This window comes from Ranitomeya variabilis, chromosome 6 (genome assembly GCF_051348905.1).
Source record: "Ranitomeya variabilis isolate aRanVar5 chromosome 6, aRanVar5.hap1, whole genome shotgun sequence".
Lineage (NCBI taxonomy): Eukaryota > Metazoa > Chordata > Amphibia > Anura > Dendrobatidae > Ranitomeya > Ranitomeya variabilis.
In genome coordinates, this window is record NC_135237.1 from 62,483,320 (window position 1) to 62,506,347 (window position 23,028).

General features: G+C 40.3%; 1 protein-coding gene across 6 annotated transcripts in view; it reads left to right on the plus strand.

Moving 5' to 3' along the window:
• The window catches only part of DIP2C (disco interacting protein 2 homolog C), a 467,742-nt gene that overhangs the window by 186,726 nt on the left and 257,988 nt on the right, over nucleotides 1-23,028 (plus strand). For 4 of the 6 annotated variants that reach the window (XM_077268555.1, XM_077268557.1, XM_077268560.1 and 1 more), the window contains exon 2: nucleotides 12,580-12,648. The exons of the other annotated variants lie outside the window; for them this stretch is intronic. In XM_077268555.1, the coding sequence (XP_077124670.1) occupies nucleotides 12,580-12,648 (69 nt within the window). The remainder of the gene's footprint in view (nucleotides 1-12,579; nucleotides 12,649-23,028) is intronic. 6 annotated transcript variants of the gene reach the window in all.

Here is a 23,028-nt window from a genome sequence, read left to right on the forward strand (position 1 = left end):
CATCAATTATCAGATCCATCAATCACCGCAGCATTAGTTTAATTCACTGGTATACCTAGAAGATAACACATCCAGATTTCACAGATCTGCCAGCTTCAGATTAATTTTAAGGTTTTTCTCAAGTTATGTATTAAAAGTTTTTTACTGCTTATGCTGAATACAAAAGCAGATGTGGATACAGGCTAATTGGTCCCCCTCCCCTGTTTTTCCTCTAAAGGCATTATTCCGATATGCTTAAGAATTAAATGTTTTCTGCAAGATAAATTGCTAATTGCACCTAGCAATTCCCATCTGTGGCAAAAAAAAAGTTCTACATAATGGAACTATAAAAGAAAAAAGCGGATTTAGTCAAATAAAATCTGCATAAATGAAGATCACAAAGTATAGTTTTAAAGGCTTTTTTTATGTTACACTGATAACTTATGACCTGGAATTGGCTTATTGCATGTTCAAGGGTTTTAAAATATACCCCGATTTGCTTTATTGTTGAATGTTTTTTTTCATAAATTTATATGACTGTATCCAATATATCTGAATGAACGTTTTCATAGAAAGCGATCAGATTCCCATTTTAATTATGCAAAGGTTAATGAACTCTAGAAATGTAAAAACTGGGCATCTTTGATCATTTGACTTCTGCTGCATGCATGCATTCCAATACATTGCAAGCTGCTCAATTCTGTTCATTCCCAGTTCTGAGTTCTGGCTTTCCATCGCTTCTTCCCAATTGCCTCTTTCCGTTTGGGAACATTAATTTAAGCTCAAACCTGGTTTGATTTGAGCTTAGATGTTCATTCAGGAGAGGAGCATGAAGGGGTGGTAACTCATCTGTCAAGAAGCCGGAGTAATCGTAAAAACATCAATCAGAATAAACATGTACAGAGCCATCCAATATGCATCAAAGAAGGTATTATTAAAAGCTGGTCAAAGCTTCTATAAAATCTATTTTTTTTTTTTGCTTTGTCAGGGGGTTTTAGGATTTCTTCACCTCTCTGTCTTTCTCATTAAAGGTTTTTTTAAGCAAATGTGTCTAGTTGGTTCTTATACCCAAGAATAGGTATTGATGCTAAAAGAAAACACCTGCTGACAAACCCGGTTATTAGCTACTACTTGGTGGAATATGTTTTTATATTTGTGTCTATTTATTGGTGGTTACCTATGTTTTTATTTTGTTTTCTATAAGTTCTTCAATCATTTTCCTTTACTATTTACATACAATGAATAATATACTTTTGTGGCATTTTGGCCCTGCGTTCAATTATTTTTTTTTGTGTTTTAGTCCATTTTAATCCATGAAAGCTCCAGAAGTAAAACAGCTAAAATATTTACATTAAATTAAATTTTAGGAATATTTTATATCTCATAATAAATTAATTAAACATACAAAGATGTCCATGGCCTTCATGTGAATGCCAACGGTTCTACCTTCCCGAAGGAATATTTTATATCTCATGATAAATTAATTAAACATACAAAGATGTCCATGGCCTTCATGTGAATGCCAACGGTTCTACCTTCCCGAAGGATGTGATCTTATTTTATTGACCTATTGGACAAAGTGGTACATTTTTATTTTTTTTGTAATATATATATTGAGTATTTCCACAGCACCCTGAAAAGTTTTCCCTTTTAGAAATCTTCATAGGGTATACGGTCTATTAAAGTTAAAGCTCTTGTGTCCTCTTCCTTGTGGATACAAACTTTCACCAAGCAAAACGTACTGAAACTTTCACAATAATATGAATAAAATTATCCCTCCAATAATAAAAAATGAATATTCATGAAAAATTATCAGTGGTACTGCCAACAATGTGTGTGCATAGGTGGATGTGTAGGCTGCAGACTTCATGCCAAAAGTCTGTAGAAATGAAAACTGTTCTCCAGGTATTTATGTGTATGATAAGACTAAATCCTTATTTCAGCGCCGCTGTGTATAATATCTTACAATCCAGCCTGACATTTTATTACGAAATAGTATAATGACCCTTCCTTGAAGGTTAATATTCTGTTTTGGTTCTGACACAGCAGCCACTTAGGACAAGCAGCTTTTCTAGGATTTCAAATAGATTTCAATTATTTTCAAGAGAACCTGTAATTTGCCAAAAATATATGTTTTTTCTGTTGTAAATGCCTCTCTTCTCCTGAATCTGGCATTGTTTATTATTTTGTTCCTGCACTTCTCCATTCCTGAGATAAATCTATTGTTTTGGCCAACTGGGTGTGGTCCACAAAAATAGAAGAGTTGAAGACCATGCCCACTTGGCTAAAAAGGATACATTTACATAGAAGAAAGGGTCAACTCTCTGGAAGGCAGAGGCGCTAAAGCAACACAACACCAGATGCTGGAGAACTGCAACATTCACAGGAAATACAAAAAATATATGTTTATGGCAAATGACAGGTCTTTTTTAGGCCATGTTCACATGATCAGTATTTGGTCAGTATTTTACACCCATATTTGTAAGCCAAAACCAGAAGTGGTGACGTGTTTCTATTATACTTTTCCTTGGATTGTTCCACTCCCGGTTTTGGCTTACAAATACTGATGTAAAATACTGACCAAATACTGAACGTTGGAACATGGCCTTAAGCTTCTGACGCTGTGCATGGTCATGGTGTTCAACATCATAAGTTTATGGTTTTCGCATTCATAGTTTGGGCAGTAAATATGCAAGTACACTGCCTTGCGAAAGTATTAGGCCCCCTGGAACTTTTCAGCCTTTTCCCACATATCATACTTCAAACATAAAGATACCAAATTAACCATCTTTTTAACGTCGCTTTGGCATGGAAAAAAACAAATTTAGATTTAGCTGCGGTTAAAACACGCCTTTCTTGATATATGATCAACGAAAAATTATCTGCCATACTTACAGGTAAAGTTGGTAAATTTGAGAAAATATGGCTTCCCTGGGCAGAGAACGCCAACAACACCCCCTTTGCCACACCTGTATTTCATCTAACCAACCCAGATTCCCTTGATTCTGATTGAATCATTAACGATAATTGGACACAATATACCCCCCTCCTCGGGCTTCCCTCCTCCCCTCCTACCCTGTTGTTAGTTTGTTTGTTTGTCAACTGTTTACATGCTCTCTTATGCATATTGCAAATACAGCTCCGTGTTGTGATTTGCTATCACCTTATTTGTAAAATGTAAACTTTCAATACAAATTTATTGTTAAAAAAAAAAAAATCTGAAATGAAAATTTTTGGTGAAGAACCAACAACAAGTGGAACACCATTGTGAAGTTGAACGAAATTTATTGGTTGTTTTAAATTTTTGTGGAAATTCAAAAACTGAAAAGTGGGGCGTGCAATATTATTCGGCCCCTTTACTTTCAGTGCAGCAAACTCACTCCAGAAGTTCATTGTGGATCTGTGAATGATCCAATGTTGTCCTAAATGCCTAATGATGATAAATATAATCCACCTGTGTGTAATCAAGTCTCCGTATAAATGCACCTGCTCTGTGATAGTCTCAGGGTTCTGTTTGAAGCACAGAGAGCATCATGAAGACCAAGGAACACAACAGGCAGGTCTGTGATACTGTTGTGGAGAAGTTTAAAGCCGGATTTGGATACAAAATTATTTCCAAAACTTCAAACATCCCAAGGAGCACCGTGCAAGCGATCATATTGAAATGGAAGGAGTATCATACCACTGCAAATCAACCAAGACCCGGCCTTCCCTCTAAGCTTTCATCACAAGTAAGGAGAAGACTGATCAGAGATGCAGCCAAGAGGCCCATGATCACTCTGGATGAACTGCAGAGATCTACAGCTGAGGTGGGACAGTCTGTCCATAGGAAAACAATCAGTCGTACACTGCACAAATCTGCCCTTTATGGAAGAGTGGCAAGAAGAAAGCCATTTATCAAAGATATGCATAAAAAGTGTAATTTAAAGTTTTCAACAAGCCACCTGGGAGCCACACCAAACATGTGGAAGAAGTTGCTCTGGTCAGATGAAACCAAAATAACTTTTGGGCAACAATGCCAAATGATATGTTTGGCGTAAAGGCAATACAGCTCATCACCTTGAACACACACCATCCCCACTGTCAAGCATGGTGGTGGCAGCATCATGGTTTGGGCCTGCTTTTCTTCAGCAGGGACAGGGAAGATGGCTAAAATTGATGGGAAGATGGATGGAACCAAAAACAGGACCATTCTTGAAGAAAACCTGTAGGAGTCTGCAAAAGACCTGAGACTGGGAAAGAGATTTGTCTTCCAATAAGACAATGATCCAAAACATAAAGCAAAATCTACAGTGGAATGGTTCACAAATAAACATATCCAGGTGTTAGAATGGCCAAGTCAAAGTCCAGACCTCAAGCCAATCGAGAATCTGTGGAAAGAGCTGAAAACTGCTGTTCATAAACGATCTCCATCAAACCTCACTGAGCTCGAGCTATTTGCCAAGGAAGAATGGGCAAGAATTTCAGTCTCTCGATGTACAAAACTGACAGGGACATACCCCAAGCGACTTGCAGCTGTAATCGCAGCAAAAGGTGGCGCAACAAAGTATTAAGTTAAGGGGGCCGAATAATATTGCACGCCCCACTTTTCAGTTTTTACATTTCCACAAAAATATAAAATAACCGATAAATTTTGTTCAACTTCACAATTGTGTTCCACTTGTTGTTGATTCTTCACCAAAAATTTACATTTGGTATCTTTATGCTTGAATCATAAGTGAGAAAAGGTTGAATAGTTCCAGGGGGCCCGAATACTTTCGCAAGGCACTGTATCAACATATATAGCCAATTAAAGGGGATCTCTCATCACAGAGTATAAAATCTTCTCCCGCCATCTCCAGCAAGTAACTGAATTTGTAGGAAAGTTGCCACCTTTTGCTCATATTCGCTGTAACATTAAAATATAAGGCTATGCATGTAAGGCCTCTTTCACACTTCCGTCTTTCAGCTCCCCTCACAATCCGTCGATTTTTGAGAATGCAGGATCCTGCATTTTCTCATAGACTTGTATTAGCGACGGATTGTGACGGATGGCCATCCGTTTCATCGTCGTGCACTGGATCCTGCGTAAAAAAAACGGTCCGTCGGGCAGAGAAAATGTTCAGAGGAACGTTTTTTCTGCACGTCGGAAAATCGCTCAGCGACGCATCCTGCGCTGCCCGTCACTGGCTACAATGGAAGCCTATGGGCGCAGGATGCATCGCTGACTGTGAAAAGCAGGAATCCAGAGACGGGTCCCGTCTTTTCAAACTGAGCATGCGTGGAAGAATTTCCCGTCAGGGAAATTCTCTCTTGCTCGCTCTCTTTCTCTTTTTACTATTGATGCTGCCTATGCGGCATCAATAGTAACAAGATATAATGTTAAAAATAATAAAAAAATTAAAAAAAATCGCAGTATTCTCACCTACCGGCGTCCCGCGCAGCGTCACCAATGCTCCCGGCAGCTAGCGTTCCTAGTAACACTTTGCGAAATCTCGCAAGAAGTAGACTTCTCGCGATATTTTGCAATGTATTACTAGGAATTCTAGCTGCCGGGAGCATCACTGCACGGAACGCCGGTAGGTGAAAATACTGCGATTTTTTTATTTTTTTTTAACCTGGTTTGTGTTGTGTATGCGTTTTCACAGCGGAAAACCACTGCGAAGACGCATACACAACAGGTGCACGTAGCCTCGATGGGTCAGTCAGAAAGACGGGCCCAGTGCACACGTGTTTTACAATCTGCACAGGATCCGTCATTTCAACATTTTGATGGATCCTGTGCAGATTGTAAAAACGGAAGTGTGAAAGAAGCCTAATATGTGGATGGACTGGGTCTTACAGAATCAGATAGACCGCTTCTTAGGCTCTACCACCATCTCATAGAAGGGTCTTCTGAAGTGATACTGTGAGAGCATATGTGGGTTGTCAAGATAAAACAACCCCTTATACAGTGCGTTTTAATGAGTGGCTTATTTTAGGTTTAACCAGTAGAATACCTGCGGCTTCGCTCTCGGAAAATATGTAAAATTGTTGGTTATGGTAGCTAAAGTAAAATTTTCAGTCTCGCCCTTAAATTGACATTTTAAGAGTGCTACAGTAAAAAAAAATGTACGCTTTAAATTTTTATTATTTTGGCATTATACTAATTTGTCGTAACGTTGTGGTCTAGTTGCCCATAGCAACCAATCAGAGCTCAGCTTTCACTTTACCTCAGCAGCTTCAGTGATGAAAGCTCCCTGTATAGTAAGCAATAATGACAATCTTACTATGAGGCATTTTTCGCCTGACAAATATTGGTGCTCAGAAAATGTTCATCCGTGTGCGTAGGGTGCATCCATTTGAGTGTGTTTGCATGCGTGCGTAGTCCTTGTGTGTGTGTGTGTGTGTGTGGTGCGCAAGTGGTATTTGTGAGGTGGTGTTTGTGTTGTGTGTGTCTAGATTGGTCTGGTGTTTGTGTGATGTGTTGTGGCATTTGTGTGGTGTTGTGCTTGTTGGGTTGGTGTATGTGTGCTGTCTGTGTGATGTTTGTATGCTGTTTGTGAAATGTTTGTGTGTTGTGTATGGTGGTGCGGCGCGTTTAGCAGCGACTCTTTGGCGCCGTCGCTATAATCCGTCCCTGTTGTTTTCCCCTCAGCACTTTTACTTTCACCTTTCCCCATTATATGTATAGGGCCTAACTTCGGGGGCCCCAATCTCATGACGGGGGGACGCTAGCGAGTAACGTGTGCAGTATTCTGCTCCTGTGGGTGGAGAGAGTTTGTGCCAAATTTCACCCAAATCGAGGGAGAACTGTGGATTTGTATAGAGCGGGCTACTACAGATTTTGAGTTTCATATACGGTATAAAGATTTTCACTTTCTGCATTTATGACATGTTCATAGGATATGCAATATATATCAAACACAATACCCTCAAACGACTAGATCCACATTTAAAGTAACTGGGACCACTCAAAATATACAATATAAACCAAAAACCTGAACGCAAACATGAAAAAGATCACCATGGTTAATAAAATATATATTTTATTTTATTAAGACTACATCAAAATACTGTAAGTATGACACAGAATGTCAAAGTTGCTCTAAACATGGGACATATAGCAGCAGTAGTAGTAAAAATTAATAACTATTATGATGTAATATATTTTGGCAATGTAACTATTTAGACCAAAAGTGTATTCAGATATATCATAAGTACGGTATATTACACCACCATGATAGTGGGGCAACCATAGATGATAATTGCAGGCCAGATATACAAAGAAAGTAACCATTTGCATCACATTTCCCTTCACCTCAACACTTTTTTCACCCTGCTTCATCAGGGAGCGTCTGTCACTCATATAACCTGGGTTTGGGCCCAGGTTTTTGGTTTATATAGGATATGCAATAGATGTCTGGTGCTTGAAGATGAGTAACCCTCACTGCGGTGTCATCTTAGTTTTAACCCCTTCATGATCTTGGGATTTTCCGTTTTTCCGTGTTCGTTTTTCGCTCCCCTCCTTCCCAGAGCCATAACTTTTTAATTTTTTCGTCAATATGGCCATGTGAGGGCTTATTGTTGCGAAACAAGTGGTACTTTTGAACGACATCATTGGTTTTAGCATGTCGTGTACTAGAAAACGGGAAAAAAATTCCAAGTGCGGTGAAATTGCAAAAAAAGTGCAATTCCACACTTGTTTTTTGTTTGGCTTTTTTACTAGGTTCACTTAATGCTAAAACTGACCTGCCATTATGATTCTCCAGGTCATTACGAGTTCATAGACACCAAACATGTCTAGGTCCTCTTTTATCTAAGTGGTGAAAAAAAATTCCAAACTTTGCTTAAAAAAAAATAAACAAAAAATGTGCCATTTTCCGATACCCGTAGCATCTCCATTTTTCGTGATCTGGGGTCCGTTGAGGGCTTATTTTTTGCGTGCCGAGCTGGCGTTTTTAATGATACCATTTCGGTGCAGATATGTTCTTTTGATCGCCCGTTATTGCATTTTAATGCAATGTCGCGGCGACCAAAAAAACGTAATTCTGGCGTTTCAATTTTTTTTCTTGCTACGCCGTTTAGCGATCAGGTTAATCCTTTTTTTTAATTGATAGATCGGGCAATTCTGAACGCGGCGATACCAAATGTGTAGGTTTGATTTTTTTTTTTATTGATTTATTTTGAATGGGGCGAAAGGGGGGTGATTTAAACTTTTATATTTTTTTTTATTTTTTTCACATTTTTTTTTTTTATTTATTTTTTTTACTTTTGCCATGCTTCAATAGCCTCCATGGGAGGCTAGGAGCTGGCACAACACGATCGGCTCTGCTACATAGAAGCGAAGCTCAGATTGCTGCTAACTGCTGATAGCTTAATAACAAGCTTGCTATGAGCGCCGACCACAGGGTGACACTCACAGCTACCGGGGATCAGTAACCATAGAGGTCTCAAGGACTTCTATGGTTACCATTCTGATGCATCGCTGACCCCCGATCATGTGACGGGGGTCGGCAATGCGCTCATCTCCGGCCGCGCGGCCAGAAGCGCCGGTTAAATGCTGCTGTCTGCGTTTGACAGCGGCATTTAACTAATTAATAGTGGTGGGTGAATCACTATTTCACCCGCCACTATTGCGGGCACATGTCAGCTGTTCAAAACAGCTGACATGTCCCGGCTTTGATGTGCGCTCACCGCCGGACCCCTGCATCAAAGCGGGGGATCTGACCTCGGACGTACTATCCCGTCCGAGGTCAGAAAGGGGTTAAAGAACTTATCTCCTAGGCCCAAGTAAATACAAAAATATATATGTGTGTGTGTGTATGTGTGTATATATATATATATATATATATATATATATATATATATATATATATATATATATATATATATATATATATATATATATATATATATACACACATACATATATAGTAAAAAAGGAACAGCACAATAGTTCACAGCGGGTGCAAGGCCTCCAGGCAAACAGTCTAATACTACTTGTCAAACTAAACAGAAGAAAAAAATTAAGGCGGCACTCCAATTTTTTCAGGTGGAAAAAAGTGAAAAAACTTTATTCTGCCCTACTCATCCTGGGCAACGTTTCGGCTCCTCCTGAGCCTTTTTCAAGCCTATATATATATAATATACACAGAGCAGGTGAAGTCCGTATTGAACACTTTACGAATTTTCTAAGTAAATATATTTTTAAAGGTGCTATTAAAATGAAGACATGAAATTTTCACCAGATGTTGGTAACAACCCATCCAATCCACAGCGGCCAAGAAATCAAGCCATAGATGTCCAGAAATTAAGTTGTGTAACAATGAGAAATGACACAGGGAAAAAGTATTGAATGCACTTACTGACATTTATTTAATACTTTGTACAAAAGCCTTTGTTGGCGATGACAGCTTCAAGATGCCTCCTGTATGGAGGAACTAGTCAGATGCATTGCTCGGGTGTGATTTTGGCCCATTCTTCCACACATTCTTCAACTCCTGAAGGTTCTGTGTTCTCCTTTTTATTAATGCGGAGCTTTAGTTCTTTCCATAAATGTTTTACTGGATTCAGGTCAGGTGATGGCCATTATAGCAGCTTTAATTTATTTTTCTCAAGCCAATTGAAAGTTTCCTTAGTTGTGTGTTTGAGATCATTGACTTGCTGAAATGTACAACCTCGGTTTATCTTCATCATCCTGGTAGATTGCACCAGATTTTTATCAGATATGTCTTGGTACATTTGTCCATTCATCCTTCCTTCAATTATATGAAGGTTACCAGTGCCGTATGATGAAAAACAGCCCCACACCTTGATGTTCCAACCTCCAAACTTCCCTATTGGTTGCTTTTGGCCTCTAAACATGGTGTGTATTATGGCATCCAAAGATTTCAATTTTGGTCTCATCTGACCAGACAATATTCTCCCAGTATTTCACAGACTTGTCGAGCAAACTTTAGATGCACTTGGACATGTCTTTGTTTAGCAATGGAGTCTTGCGTGGTGAGCATGCATACAGGCCATGGAGGTTGAATGCATCACTTATTGTTTTCTTTGAAACAATTGTACCTGCTAATTCTAGGTTTTTCTGTAGCTCTTCACAGGTGGTCCTTGGCTCTTGGATAGCTCTTATGATTATTTTCACTCCTCTGTTTGAAATCTTGCAGGGAGGACCTGGTTGTAGCCGGTTTATCATGAAATGGTGGTGAAATCTGCTTCTGGATAATGGCCCCAACAGTGCTCACTGGGGCCTTTAGTAAGTTAGTAATTCTTCAGTAACCAATGTCATTAGTATGTTTTGCAACAATAAGGTTGCAAAGGCCTTGAGAAAGCTTACTGGTTTTTCCTATCACCTTGATAATGAGACACCTTTTTATAGGCCATCAGTTGAACCAGCTGATATTTTTCGCTAAGTGGCAGGATTGCTTTCTAATTAATAACAGATTTCAGCTGGTGTCATGACTTTCAGTACTTTTTCCCTGTGTCATTTCTCATTATTACACATAATTTATGGACATCCATTGTTTTATTTCTTTGTCTGTGTGGATTAGATGGGTTGCTACCGACATCTGCTGTGAATTTCAAGTCAATAGCACCTTTAGGAATATATTTATTTAGAAAAATGGTAACCTGTTCAATACTCCCTCTGTATGTATATATATATTTTCTTTTACAAATATTACAGACAGCATTTTATAAGTAACTAGACTGTGGCCCGATTCTAACGCATCGGGTATTCTAGAATATGCATGTCCCCGTAGTGTATGGACAATGATGATTCCAGAATTCGCGGCAGACTGTGCCCATCGCTGATTGGTCGAGGCAACCTTTATGACATCATCATCGCCATGGCAACCATTATGACATCTACGTCGATACTGTGCCTGTCGCTGATTGGTCGAGGCGAATTCGCAGCAGACTGTGCTCGTCGCTGATTGGTCGAGGCGACCTTTATGACATCATCGTCGCCATGCTGTGCCCGTCGCTGATTGGTCGAAGCCTGGCGGCCTCGACCAATCAGAGACGCGGGATTTCCAGGACAGACAGACAGACAGACAGAAAAACCCTTAGACAATTATATATATAGATAATTATTACTGCCACAATCTCTTTTTTTATGAATAGTTGAAAAAGTCTCCTATTATTGTGAACTATCCAAAAGGAGGGCTATTAAACCCAGACTCAGCATTATGTATTAATGATGATTCACGGTTTTTAATGTTTGAATCTTCTGATATTACTATTCTTCCATAATTCCATCTTATTAGTACTCCAGATTTCTTTATTTTGAGAAGTGTGAGATGTAACGACGATCATCCTGATCTTCCCAATTCATATGGATCCATAGTGAAATCTGAAACTTAAGCCAAAAAAGCACAGCATTGAATATACGGTAGCTTTGCATTCAGTGATATAAGATTTGTGAGCACTGTAAAGACATTTAGCGTTTTTCACTTGGTATCTATCAAATATGTAACATAGTTCAAAAACAACTTTAAGGCTATGTTCACACATTGCGTTTTTGCTGTGTTTTTTTTTCTATGCAAATTTTAAGCTGAATTTTACAGTACCAGCAAAAGCTGTGAGATATCAATATATTTTGATATCAATAATATTTTGAAAACTGCAATATGTCACTTCTTTCAGCGTTTTTTCAGCATTTTTTCACCCATAGAAAGCAATGAGTAAGTGCAAAAAAAAGCAGCAATAAAACACAGGTATCAGGTTTTGCTGCATTTTTGGTGCAAAAACCTAAGTAAGTTGCATCACGATTTTTGGGGAGCACTAAATTTTATCAGCATGCACAAGAAACAATAAAAACCACAGCAAATAGTAAAAAAATGCAGCAAAACTTTCTTTTTGTAAGCAGCTTTTTTTACTGCCAAGAGAGCAGGTTTTGCCTGCAGAAAAAAAACGCAGCAAAGACGCAACGTGTGAACATAACCTTAAAATTCTGATTGCCTAAAGGAACAATTAGGGGTCTGGGGCTATGTTGACACTGATTTTTTGAGGAGTTATTGGAGTAAATCTGCTTCAAAATCCTCGTGAAACTCTCTCTCTCGTTAATAAGTATGGGAAAGCCACTCTTCTATCCATATGAGGAGGTTTTTTCTCCTTAAAGAGGTTTTGAAAAATAACTACGGTAATGGAAAAAGAAGCGCATGTAACTTATTTACAGTGGATCCTGATTCGAACTGCTCTATGAACTATGAAATCAAAAGCTATAAAAACAGTTAAAAAATATATCTTCAAAGCACAGTCTATTGCTGAGTTTTCAGAGCAGAAACTCCAGGCTTTTGACTAATTTTGAGATTTGGAATCGGATTTGTAATGTTTCTACTCCAAAAACTTTTCTAAGAACTCTGTGTGCACATAGCGAAAAACTCCCCCCAAAATACCGTAAGTGCTTTCTGACGAAATTTCAGCTTGAAAAACGCAGAATTTTTGTATGCTTCAAAAAAAAGCTTTGTGTGAACATAGCCTTATATTTCTTGATTCTGTGGGGAAATGTACGTAGAATTAAACTTTTGCTGAAGGTCGGGAAAATTTGTGTATGAAAGGGCCGTTATAATGAATTAAATGTCTTGCCTGCAATGATTAATTTCACTAGCTGTCTCTTCCAAAATAACTGTTTTCCAGGTCATCCATGTATCTCGGGTCCCTCAGCAATGAGATGGCATGGGAGGTCTTGGAAAACAGCAGCATTATGTAAGAAGGATTCATACATATTTTCAACATTTGATTGTGTTTGTGCCGTGTTTCGACGTCTCCTCGCCACTGTGATTCCTGTGATTTATTTCTGCAATCATGCAATGTTGTGCTTCTGGGAGTGTACCAATCAGGAGCGCCTTCATGGCGACAATGAGAAATTAGGCTCAAAGAGAGTCAAGAGCCTGTTCTCTTCCGCTAATTACCATGACATGAAATGGCAGTCTGTATGGCGTGTCATTTCACTTGTTGATTATCCATTGATCTGACTGTTATGTGGAATGCTGTGTGATACTTCTATAGCATTCCACGTCAAATTCTAAATTTACACATAATTTAAAGCGCTGTGTCCATTGAATGACAATACAACCCTCAAATGAAATGGAGAAATAAACACAATTTATTAGGTTTATTAGGTGTTTTGGTTCTGTATCTTGAAATTGCTGGACAATTTATGCAGGCCTCAGCGGGGGGTAAATTACTGTAACGCTGAAACTTTGGGAAAATTTTAAATTGCTAATTTTATTTATCCTGATCACATTGTAAATGTGAAAATCCTATCTTATAGAAAGCTAAAGCAGTCAATGCTGTTTCATACCAGAGTACCTGAGTGCTTCTGCTCAGATATCTGAAGTCTGCAATAAATTAAAGTAACGTTCCTGTACATTTTCTGAAGATGAGAATGCTGTTAGGGTAATCAGTGTTATGGTGTATTATTAGGCGATAATTGTGAATTGTGAACAGTAAATATATGATTGGGTTAATACTAGTGATGAGAGATAACGGATCTTGGATGTGCATGTATATTATGTACGAGTCCCTGCGTCTGCATGTTGTGCGTCTGTTAGACAGCTGCAACATAGCCTGTTGGGGAATACCTGCATAACAGCCGGATAATATGCAGCCGCGGGGACTCCAGCATATTATCTGAGCTTGCCCGAGATACTCAAATAACACCCGAGTGTGCTCGGATAACACATTATCCAAGGACGTTCGCGCATCACTAGTTATTACCCTATTGTTATAATTATAAATCTTGGAATACCTGACATAATTTGACTTTGGAAAAATCTAATTACTATGGCAGAATGATGCAGAGAAATGTTTGATTTAAGTAGTGCCTAGAATTCTCCATTCTACACTGCCCTTAAAGGGGTTGTTAGGTCCAAATCGATAAGTCTGCAGTCACTCTGTATGACTGCAGACTTATGAACCCCCCAGCGCCTCCACTGTGCACTGCAGGGATTCACCGGTTTCTGACCTGGGAACGGAGGGTATATATGCATTATACTTACCCCCGGCCAGTGTGCGTGGCCTGGCCCTCCATACACTTGAATGGAGAGAGGCTGTGCCTTCTAGTCGACCACACCCACTAGACGGCCGTGTCACTAGTCAGGGCGCAGCCTCAACTCAATAAAAGTGTATGGAGCGAGGCTGTGCCCACTGTCCGCGAATATGTATAACTCATACATACCCTTTGGTCCCAGGTCAGACACTGGCAAATCTCCACAGGGCGTGTGCTGGGAGATTCATAAGTCTGCAATCACACAGAGTGACTGCAGTCTTATCGATTTGGACCGGACAGCTCATTTAAATGATCAGTTTCAACAAACTTTGCATAAATCAATAATGCAAGAATAATAGACTTTGTATTGTATTTTATCAGAGAAATTTGCTTTTTTTTTTTAACCTTCACATCCCTTGACTTCCTGCCTCCTGAACCCATCATTTACTGTGGAAAAAAATTTACTTTAAGCTCAGTGAGTTGTCGGGTTACAGAACACATAGAAATGTATGACGAGGATAGTTGGGAGACGTGGTGAGCACTCTGTACAGTAAGAGACCAGGCTCTCGCAGCAGATTGCGTTGCAGCATTTAGCAAATTTATGTTACATCAGTTCTGGACTCACAGCCACACTGCTTAGTGCTCCTGTATAATTGTCTCCAAGTTGCTGCTCCTTCTCAATGTCCTAAAGAGAATGAAGATTAGAGATTAGTGATGAGTGAACATACTCAGATAAGGTCTTACCTGAGCGTGCTCTTGTGCTAATCGTGTCTTCGGCGTGCTCGAAGAATATGTTTGGCTGCATGTCTCGCAACACATTCAGGAATTGCTGGTTTGTTAGGCAATCCATGCATGTGTTACGGTTGTCTAACAGCTGCGGGGTCTCAAACGTATTATTGAGCAGGCGGAAGACACTCTGTTAGCACCAGAGCCTGGCCGTATAACACCTTATCTGAGCACGTTCGCTCATTACTATTAGGGATCCATCTCTGTGCGTGCAGTGTATGGGATACAGCATAGCAGCTAGTCTCCACCCATTAGTTTAGAGATAAATTAGCAAAATTAGCAAGTGACAGTGCCTGCAAAGAGAAAACTAGTGAAAATGGCGAGAAATGGTGTATGTACATTTAAGATGGCTCATTCTGAAAAGTTACCTGAGATGACAGGTAAACTTCAGCTCAAATCTGGACTGTTTCCTAGGGACATGCTGACGGAGGATGAAAGTAACAGGCCAGGCCTATCCTTGGTTGCATAATTGATCAAAAATTTGGCAGCGAACTTCTTTAATGTCAGTTTATAAACCTCTTTCCTCAGCGCTTAGGCCACCTGAACATATTACAACCGATACTGGAAAGAAACAAATCTTTATACTGGGTTGGCCAGTGGATAGAAAAATATTTAAATTTTTGAGTCCTCAGTGGTTGATACCTTTTAATGGCTAACTGAAAAGATGGTAACAAATTGCAAACTTTCGAGACTACTCAGGTCTCTTCATGAGGATTCTATGTCTGATGAAGTGACCTGTGTAGTCTCGGAAGCTCTTACAGAAAGTACAGTAAGTCTAGAATGAGGAAAGTCTGTTTACATAAATTTGGAAAACCCCATTCGCTATAACTAGTTAAAAAAATAAATTGAGAAAATAAGTGGACACAGCAGGCACCTTTAGTCATCATTTACTTTTTTGATAATGACAGAGAATAGTAGCTTGCCTTCATTGACTGTCAATTATTTGTTACTATATATAATTTCTGGAAAAAAAAATTCTGGCGAAAATGGTGGTGTTTGTTTGTGATCTACAGAATTCCCAAGTCTTCACAAAAGTTAGGAAGCTTGATCCCTCTCAACGCAAGAAGACCATGCCGATTACATGGCTAAATCTGCAGAGGTTTTGATTATTTGGCTTGTCAATCAAATTATTCCTTTGCGTTTCATTGCAGACTTTTAGCTGGATTAATAGGAAAAATTGACATTTGTCAGGTTGGAAATACACAAATCCTAAACTTGAAAACATACCCAAATACTCCATCTTCACAAATGGCCAGAAGTAGGAAATGTGATGATTTGACTAAAATTTACTACTACGGGATTAGCTGTCAGTATGCAGCAGATTCACAGTTTGAGGACTCGGTGATCTGTTTGCCAGCTGGTTGGTCCTCTTGGTAGCGTTGGTGTCAGATATGGAGGTATTGTCCTGGTCACTTGATTCCCTTTCACTGGTTGTCTCAGTTAAGGGTTAACGCATTGGGAAAGAGGCATAATGTAATACGGTAATTCTATCATTTATACATGTTTGGATTGTCGTATTGCTTCTTTAAGCTTACAACTTCTTTAAGCTAGCGACTTTCTCAGACTGTGGAAGCCTTGATTGGTTTATATTGTTCTTTGCAGTGAGAAATCTCAGTACGATAAAAATTACGACATCCATGGTTGCAATCTTTAACTGTGTTATGTATTTGTAATGTTTATGTAATAATGTGGACACTAACTTGAGAATATTGTGCTTTAATTCATTTTCATAGAGCATAATCTTAACCCGCCCACTCCCACCCATGCTCCCCCACTTCCACCCATGCTCCCCCACTTCCACCTATATACCCTACCCCCTCCCACCCATATCCACATTCTCACCCATGTCCCCATTCTCACCCATGTCCCTCGCCCCCACTTCCACCCATATCCCTCGCCCCTACTTCCTCCCATATTCACCCCCCAACCCCACTCCCAGCCATATCCACCCCTTCCTTACAAAAAAAAATTTTTCTCCCCTGCCTGGTAATTTGTGACCAGGTTGGCTCTGGCCGCACGCCCACAAGGAAATTCTGTTTGTCTGTTCTGTTGCTGGAAACAACAAACGGAATAAGTGATCTGGTGCATCAGGGGTCCCAATTGATTATTATAGGGTCTGTTTCATGTCCATTGTTTAGATCAGAAAAAAAAATTACTTGGAAAACTTTTTCCTCCATTCTAAAAAAAAAAAAGAAAACAAAAAACAAACAAACCTGAACCCCTACAGACCTCATAATAATTGAACGGGCCCCCTGCCTTCATTTGCATTCCTAAAACTGAACATGTGAACGGAGCCAAAGTTTCATTTCCTCTATTAATTTTGTACTAAACCATCTTTCTATATCGACTAGAGAGACATTTGCTCCAGAATATTTTCCCCCTCAAGGTGACAGGTAGGAGATGCCATCTAGCCTACGGTGCAGATTCTAGTTTTTGGTTACATTAGTCATCCTTGCGGAATTTTCTCTAAATAGAAGCTGCTGGATGTGAACTGTATTTTACCTGCGTGTGGAATGATGTCCTTGACATAATGTGGAGCTGATCGCTGCTCTAATGAGGAGGAGACTGGGACTTGGACTATTAATAGACTTGCTTAGTAATCACGTTGTGTTACCAGGAGTAACAACAGGGATTCGCTGCTGACGTACGTGAGCGATGCTGCTACTTAACCCCGTCCACTCCAGCGACTCATTCTGCATCATATAATAGCACGTGAGGGATCTGGCCTCTGCACCGTTGTCTTCTCCATCTGAAGGGCCTATGAATATAGAAGATCATTGTGACCGGTTTCTATACGATGTTTTCTGTATTTTCAGTACTGTACATACAGAAATCTGCAAACCACAAATACAAGCTCCTGGTAACATTGTCCTTCGGTGCTTTCCTTAATTCATAAAGTTCATGTGTCAAAACTCCCATCACCAATGTCATCAAATCAAAGCACTACAAATACTGTCTATAGGTAGAAAACCTCTGCCTAACCCTATGGTTCAGTAATTTGGGGAGCGCTCTGTAACCTAGCAGAAAAATCTGTATAATTGGGGTGGTATGGCACATTTATCAATTGGCTTCATGTCTGCTCCTGTGACAACCGGCTCTTGCTAAGCGGAAGCTCTTCCCCTCTAGACACTTGGCCAAGCAAACTGGGTGGACCGCCATAAGCTTTTCCTTAGGTTGAGTCGACCTTATGCTTCTCCTTAGGTTGAGCTGTCATGCTTAAGCTTTTCGTTAAGTTGGGTGGACCTCCTTTAAGCTTTTCCTTTAGGATGGATGGACCTCTGTAATCTTCTACTTAGATTGTATATCTGACTACTGCCAACCGCTTTTATGGTAATTCTGCTTCTGACCTCCAGTCCACCAATAGCTTTTTTTGAAGCCTACACTGGCTTCCTACTCACTGCAACCCACAGGTGGACAGGCCTCAAGGCTATAGGCTATTGTAGCTCAGCTTGTAGCGAGTGCAAAAGAAAAATGTATTTGTTATACCCTATCAAAGGTACCTGTAGATTAGTCAGCTACTGAAAACGAATTGGGCAGTATTTGCTTGCTCATGAGGCTAGTTAATATTGGTGATGCCTGGGTCAGAATATTCTCCTTTTTTAAATTGAGGTCCCCCCTCTACCAGTATTAATCTTGTTTTCTCAAATGGACCTTAAAGGGTTTGTCCATTTAGGTCCACACTTTTTCATAATGACTATTCTCATAAGAGTTGACCGTGGAAGGATACAGATTGGCCGTCTCTTTTGTTTTGTTTTTTTTAATATGAGTGCTAAAGGAATGGTAAACAAATGAGCTCACCCAGTCCCTTTTAATTACAAAGGTATTACTGCTCACATGAAGGGATTGTATAAAAAAAAAAAGAAAAGTAAATCGCTTTAAAAAAAAAAAAAAAGGAAAAGAAAGCACAAAAGTTCATTAATTTTGCACCTTATAAAAATGTCTAGCGAGATCCTTATGTGTGTGTGTGTGTGTGTATGTATATATATATATATATATATATATATATATATATATATATATATGTATGTGTATATGTATATGTATACTGTTAAAAAAATAAAGGGAACACTTAATCAACTGAGTATAACTCCAAGTAAATCAAACTTCTGTGAAATCAAACTGTCCACTTAGGGAGCAACACTGATTGACAATCAATTTCAGATGCTGTTGTGCAAATGGAAACAGATGGAAATTATTGGCAATTATCAAGACACCCTCAATAAAGGAGTGGTTCTGCAGGTGGGGACCACAGACCACATCTCAGTACCAATGCTTTCTGGCTGATGTTTTGGTCACTTTTGAATGTTGGTTGTGCTTTCACACTCGTGGTAGCATGAGATGGACTCTACAACCCACACAAGTGGCTCAGGTAGTGCAGCTCATCCAGGATGGCACATCAATGTGAGCTGTGGCAAGAAGGTTTGCGGTGTCTGTCAGCGTAGTGTCCAGAGGCTGGAGGCGCTACCAGGAGACAGGCCAGTACACCAGGATAGGCAGAGGGGGCCATATGAGGGCAACAACCCAGCAGCAGGACCGCTACCTCAGCCTTTATGCAAAAGAGGAACAGGAGGAGCACTGCCAGAGCCCTGCAAAATGACCTCCAGCAGGCCTCAAATGTGCATGTGTCTGCACAAACAGTTAGAAACCGACTCCATGAGGATGGTCTGAGTGCCTGACGTCCAAAGATGGGGTTGTGCTCACAGCCCAACACCACACAGGATGCTTGGCATTTGCCACTGAACACCAGGATTGGCAAATTCGCCACTGTCGCCCTGTGCTCTTCACAGATGAAAGCAGGTTCACACTGAGCACATGTGGCAGACGTGACAGAGTCTGGAGACACCGTGGAGAACGATCTGCTGCCTGCAACATCCTTTAGCATGACCAGTTTGGCAGTGGGTCAGTAATGGTGTGTGGTGGCATTTCTTTGGAGGGCCGCACAGCCCTCCATGTGCTTCCCAGAGGTAGCCTGACTGCCATTAGGTATCGAGATGAGATCCTCAGACTTATTGTGAGACCATATGCTGGTGCGGTTGGCCCTGGGTTCCTCCTAATGCAGGACAATCCCAGACCTCATGTGGCTGGAGTGTGTCAGCAGTTCCTGCAAAATGAAGGCATTGAAGCTATGGACTGGCCCGCCCGTTCCCCAGACCTGAATCCGATTGAACACATCTGGGACATCATGTCTCGCACCATCCACCAACGTCACGTTGCACCACAGACTGTCCAGGAGTTGGCGGATGCTTTAGTCTTGATCTGGGAGGAAATCCCTCAGGAGACCATCCGCCGTCTCATCAGGAGCATGCCCAGGCGTTGTATGGAGGTCATACAGGCACGTGGAAGCCACACACTACTGAGCATCATTTCCTTGTCTTGAGGCATTTCCACTGAAGTTGGATCAGCCTGTAACTTCATTTTCCACTTTGATTTTGAGCATCATTCCAACTCCAGACCTCCATGGGATATTAGTTGTGATTTACGCTGATCATTTTTAGGTTTTATTGTTCTCAACACATTCCACTATATAATGAATAAAGACTTACAACTGGAATATATCATTCAGTGATATCTAGGATGTGGGATTTTAGAGTTCCCTTTATTTTTTTTTGAGCAGTGTATATATGTGCATGTGTGTGTGTGTGTGTGTGTGTGTGTGTGTGTGTATATATATATATATATATATATATATATATATATATATATATATATATATATATAAAATACTTTTCTGTACAGGACCTAACTAAGCAAAACAACTTGTAATGAGAAGGTGAGACCTTGCTCTGAATGTTCATAATTGGAAGGAGACAGCATGCAGACATTAAGAAATTGCATGGCCTTCTCCTGCAAACCAGCAGTGGCCGAACTTCACAAGCTTTATTCAGTTCTCCCTCCCATTAAACTGATCTCGGTATTCGTTTCACAGTGAGCCATTTGCTGGAGAGCAGGATGTGCTGACCTTATCTTGGTCTACCGTTCATCTCTTTTCCTCGCAGTTACTTCCAGAAAGCCTTGTGAAGTTTCTGAGGATATTAGAGACTCTAAAATGGTTTCAGAGGAACTCCGAACTGAATTACAAACATCGCACAATTTTTTTTATCATAGGTGAGATGCATTTTATGCGATTTCCAGTTAGAAGTACTAACTTCTCATCCAGTTTATTATTGAAAAAGTGACCTGCAAACTAATGGCAAATATACATGACATGGCAGATAAGAGAGGTGAATCGAGTCTTTGCAACAATTCTGCTGTTAAAAGTTCTGTGCAGACTGTACAGACTACGGGGTACAGTCAGGCTGCTGTAAAAGGGGGCACTCATAGTTACAATTGTTCTGGATTTCCAGGGACTATTGGGATAAAAGGAGTCACGTAAACCCCACCAAAATGTCAAATTTATGGGGCAAGCCAGAATATCTTACAAGGAGGGCAAGGTTGGGACAGGAATTAATGTTCCAGAAATGTTGGCAGCTATGAGCCATACAGTGAGGAAAATAAGTATTTGATACACTGCCGCTTTTGCAAGTTTTCCCACCTGCAAAGAATGGAGATGTCTGTAATTTTTACTGTAGGCACACTTCAACTGTGAGAGACAGTCTTAAAAAAGAAAATCTTGAAAATTACATGATTTTTACATAAATAGCATTTTATTGCATGAAATAAGTATTTGATACAATAGAAAAACAGACTTTGTTTGCTACAGAAACCTTTGTTTGCAATTACAGAGGTCAGATGTTTCCTGTAATTCTTGACCAAGTTTGGACACATTGTAGAAGGGATTTTGGCCCACTCCTCCATACAGATCTTCTCCAGATCTTTCAGGTGTTTGGGCTGTCGCTGAGCAACATTGAGTTCAGCTCCATCCAAAGATTTTCTATTGGGTTCAGGTCTGGAGACTGGCTAGGCCACTCCAGGACCTTGAAATGCTTCTTATGGAGCCACTGCTCAGTTGCCCTGGCTGTGTGTTTTGGGTCATTGCCATGCTGGAAGACCCAGGCATGACCCATCTTCAATGCTCTTTGAAGGAGCTTTTTGGCCAAAATCTTGCAATACATGACCGCGTCCATCCTCCCTTCAATACGGTTCAGTCGCCCTGTCCCCTTTGCACAAAGGCACCTCTGTTGTGAATTTATCTTTTTGGCTCCCTCTAGTGGTTACTAGTGATTTGACTCTGGGAATGTCTGCCATCCCTTGTATGCTCACCTGGGTCGTTAGGTCAGGGGTGTTGCTATATAAGCTCCCTGGACCTTCAGTTCAATGCCTGGCAACGTTGTAATCAGAGCTAATCTGTTGTGCTCTTGCCTACTGATCCTGGTTCCTGCTAAATTAAGCTAAGTCTGCTTTCTTGCTTTTTGCTATTTGTTTTTGTTTGTATTTTTGTCCAGCTTGCACATAATCTGTATCCTAACCTTGCTGGAAGCTCTAGGGAGGCTGGAGTTCTCCCCCCGGGCCGTTAGACGGTTCGGGGGTTCTTGAATCTCCAGTGTGGATTTTTGTTAGGGTTTTCGTTGACCATATAAGTTATCTTACTACATTCTGCTATTAGTAAGTGGGCCTCTCTGTGCTAAATCTAGTTCATCTCTGTGTTTGTCATTTCCTCTTACCTCACCGTTATTATTTGTGGGGGGCTTGTATCCTACTTTTGGGGTCTATTCTCTGGAGGCAAGAGAGGTCTTTGTTTTCCTCTTCTAGGGGTAGTTAGTCCTCCGGCTGGCGCGAGACATCTAGCGACCAACATAGGCATGTTCCCCGGCTACTTCTAGTGTTGGCGTTAGGAGTAGATATATGGTCAACCCAGTTACCACTGCCCTATGAGCTGGATTTTTGTACGTCGCAGACTTACTTGTTTCTCTGAGACCCTCGCCATTGGGGTCATAACAGTTTGCCAGGCCAGTATTAAATGTTAAATGCATTGCAGAAGCGGGATTATAAGAAAGAAAGTTCTGAGTTTTTTTTTCTCTCTCTCATTTTTTTTTCTTTTCCCCTTTACCTCTGAGTGGCTTGTGTTTGCTGCAGACATGAATGTCCAGACCTTGATTACAAGTGTGGACCAGCTTGCTGCTCGTGTGCAGGGCATACAAGATTATGTTATCAGAAGTCCTATGTCAGAACCTAAGATACCGATTCCTGAACCGTTTTCCGGAGACCGATTTAAATTTAGAAATTTCAGGAATAATTGTAAATTGTTTTTGTCCCTGAAACCCTGTTCATCTGGAGACTCCGCTCAGCAAGTAAAAATTGTTATTTCTTTTTTACGGGGCGACCCTCAGGATTGGGCCTTCTTGCTGGCGCCAGGAGATCCGGCATTGGCT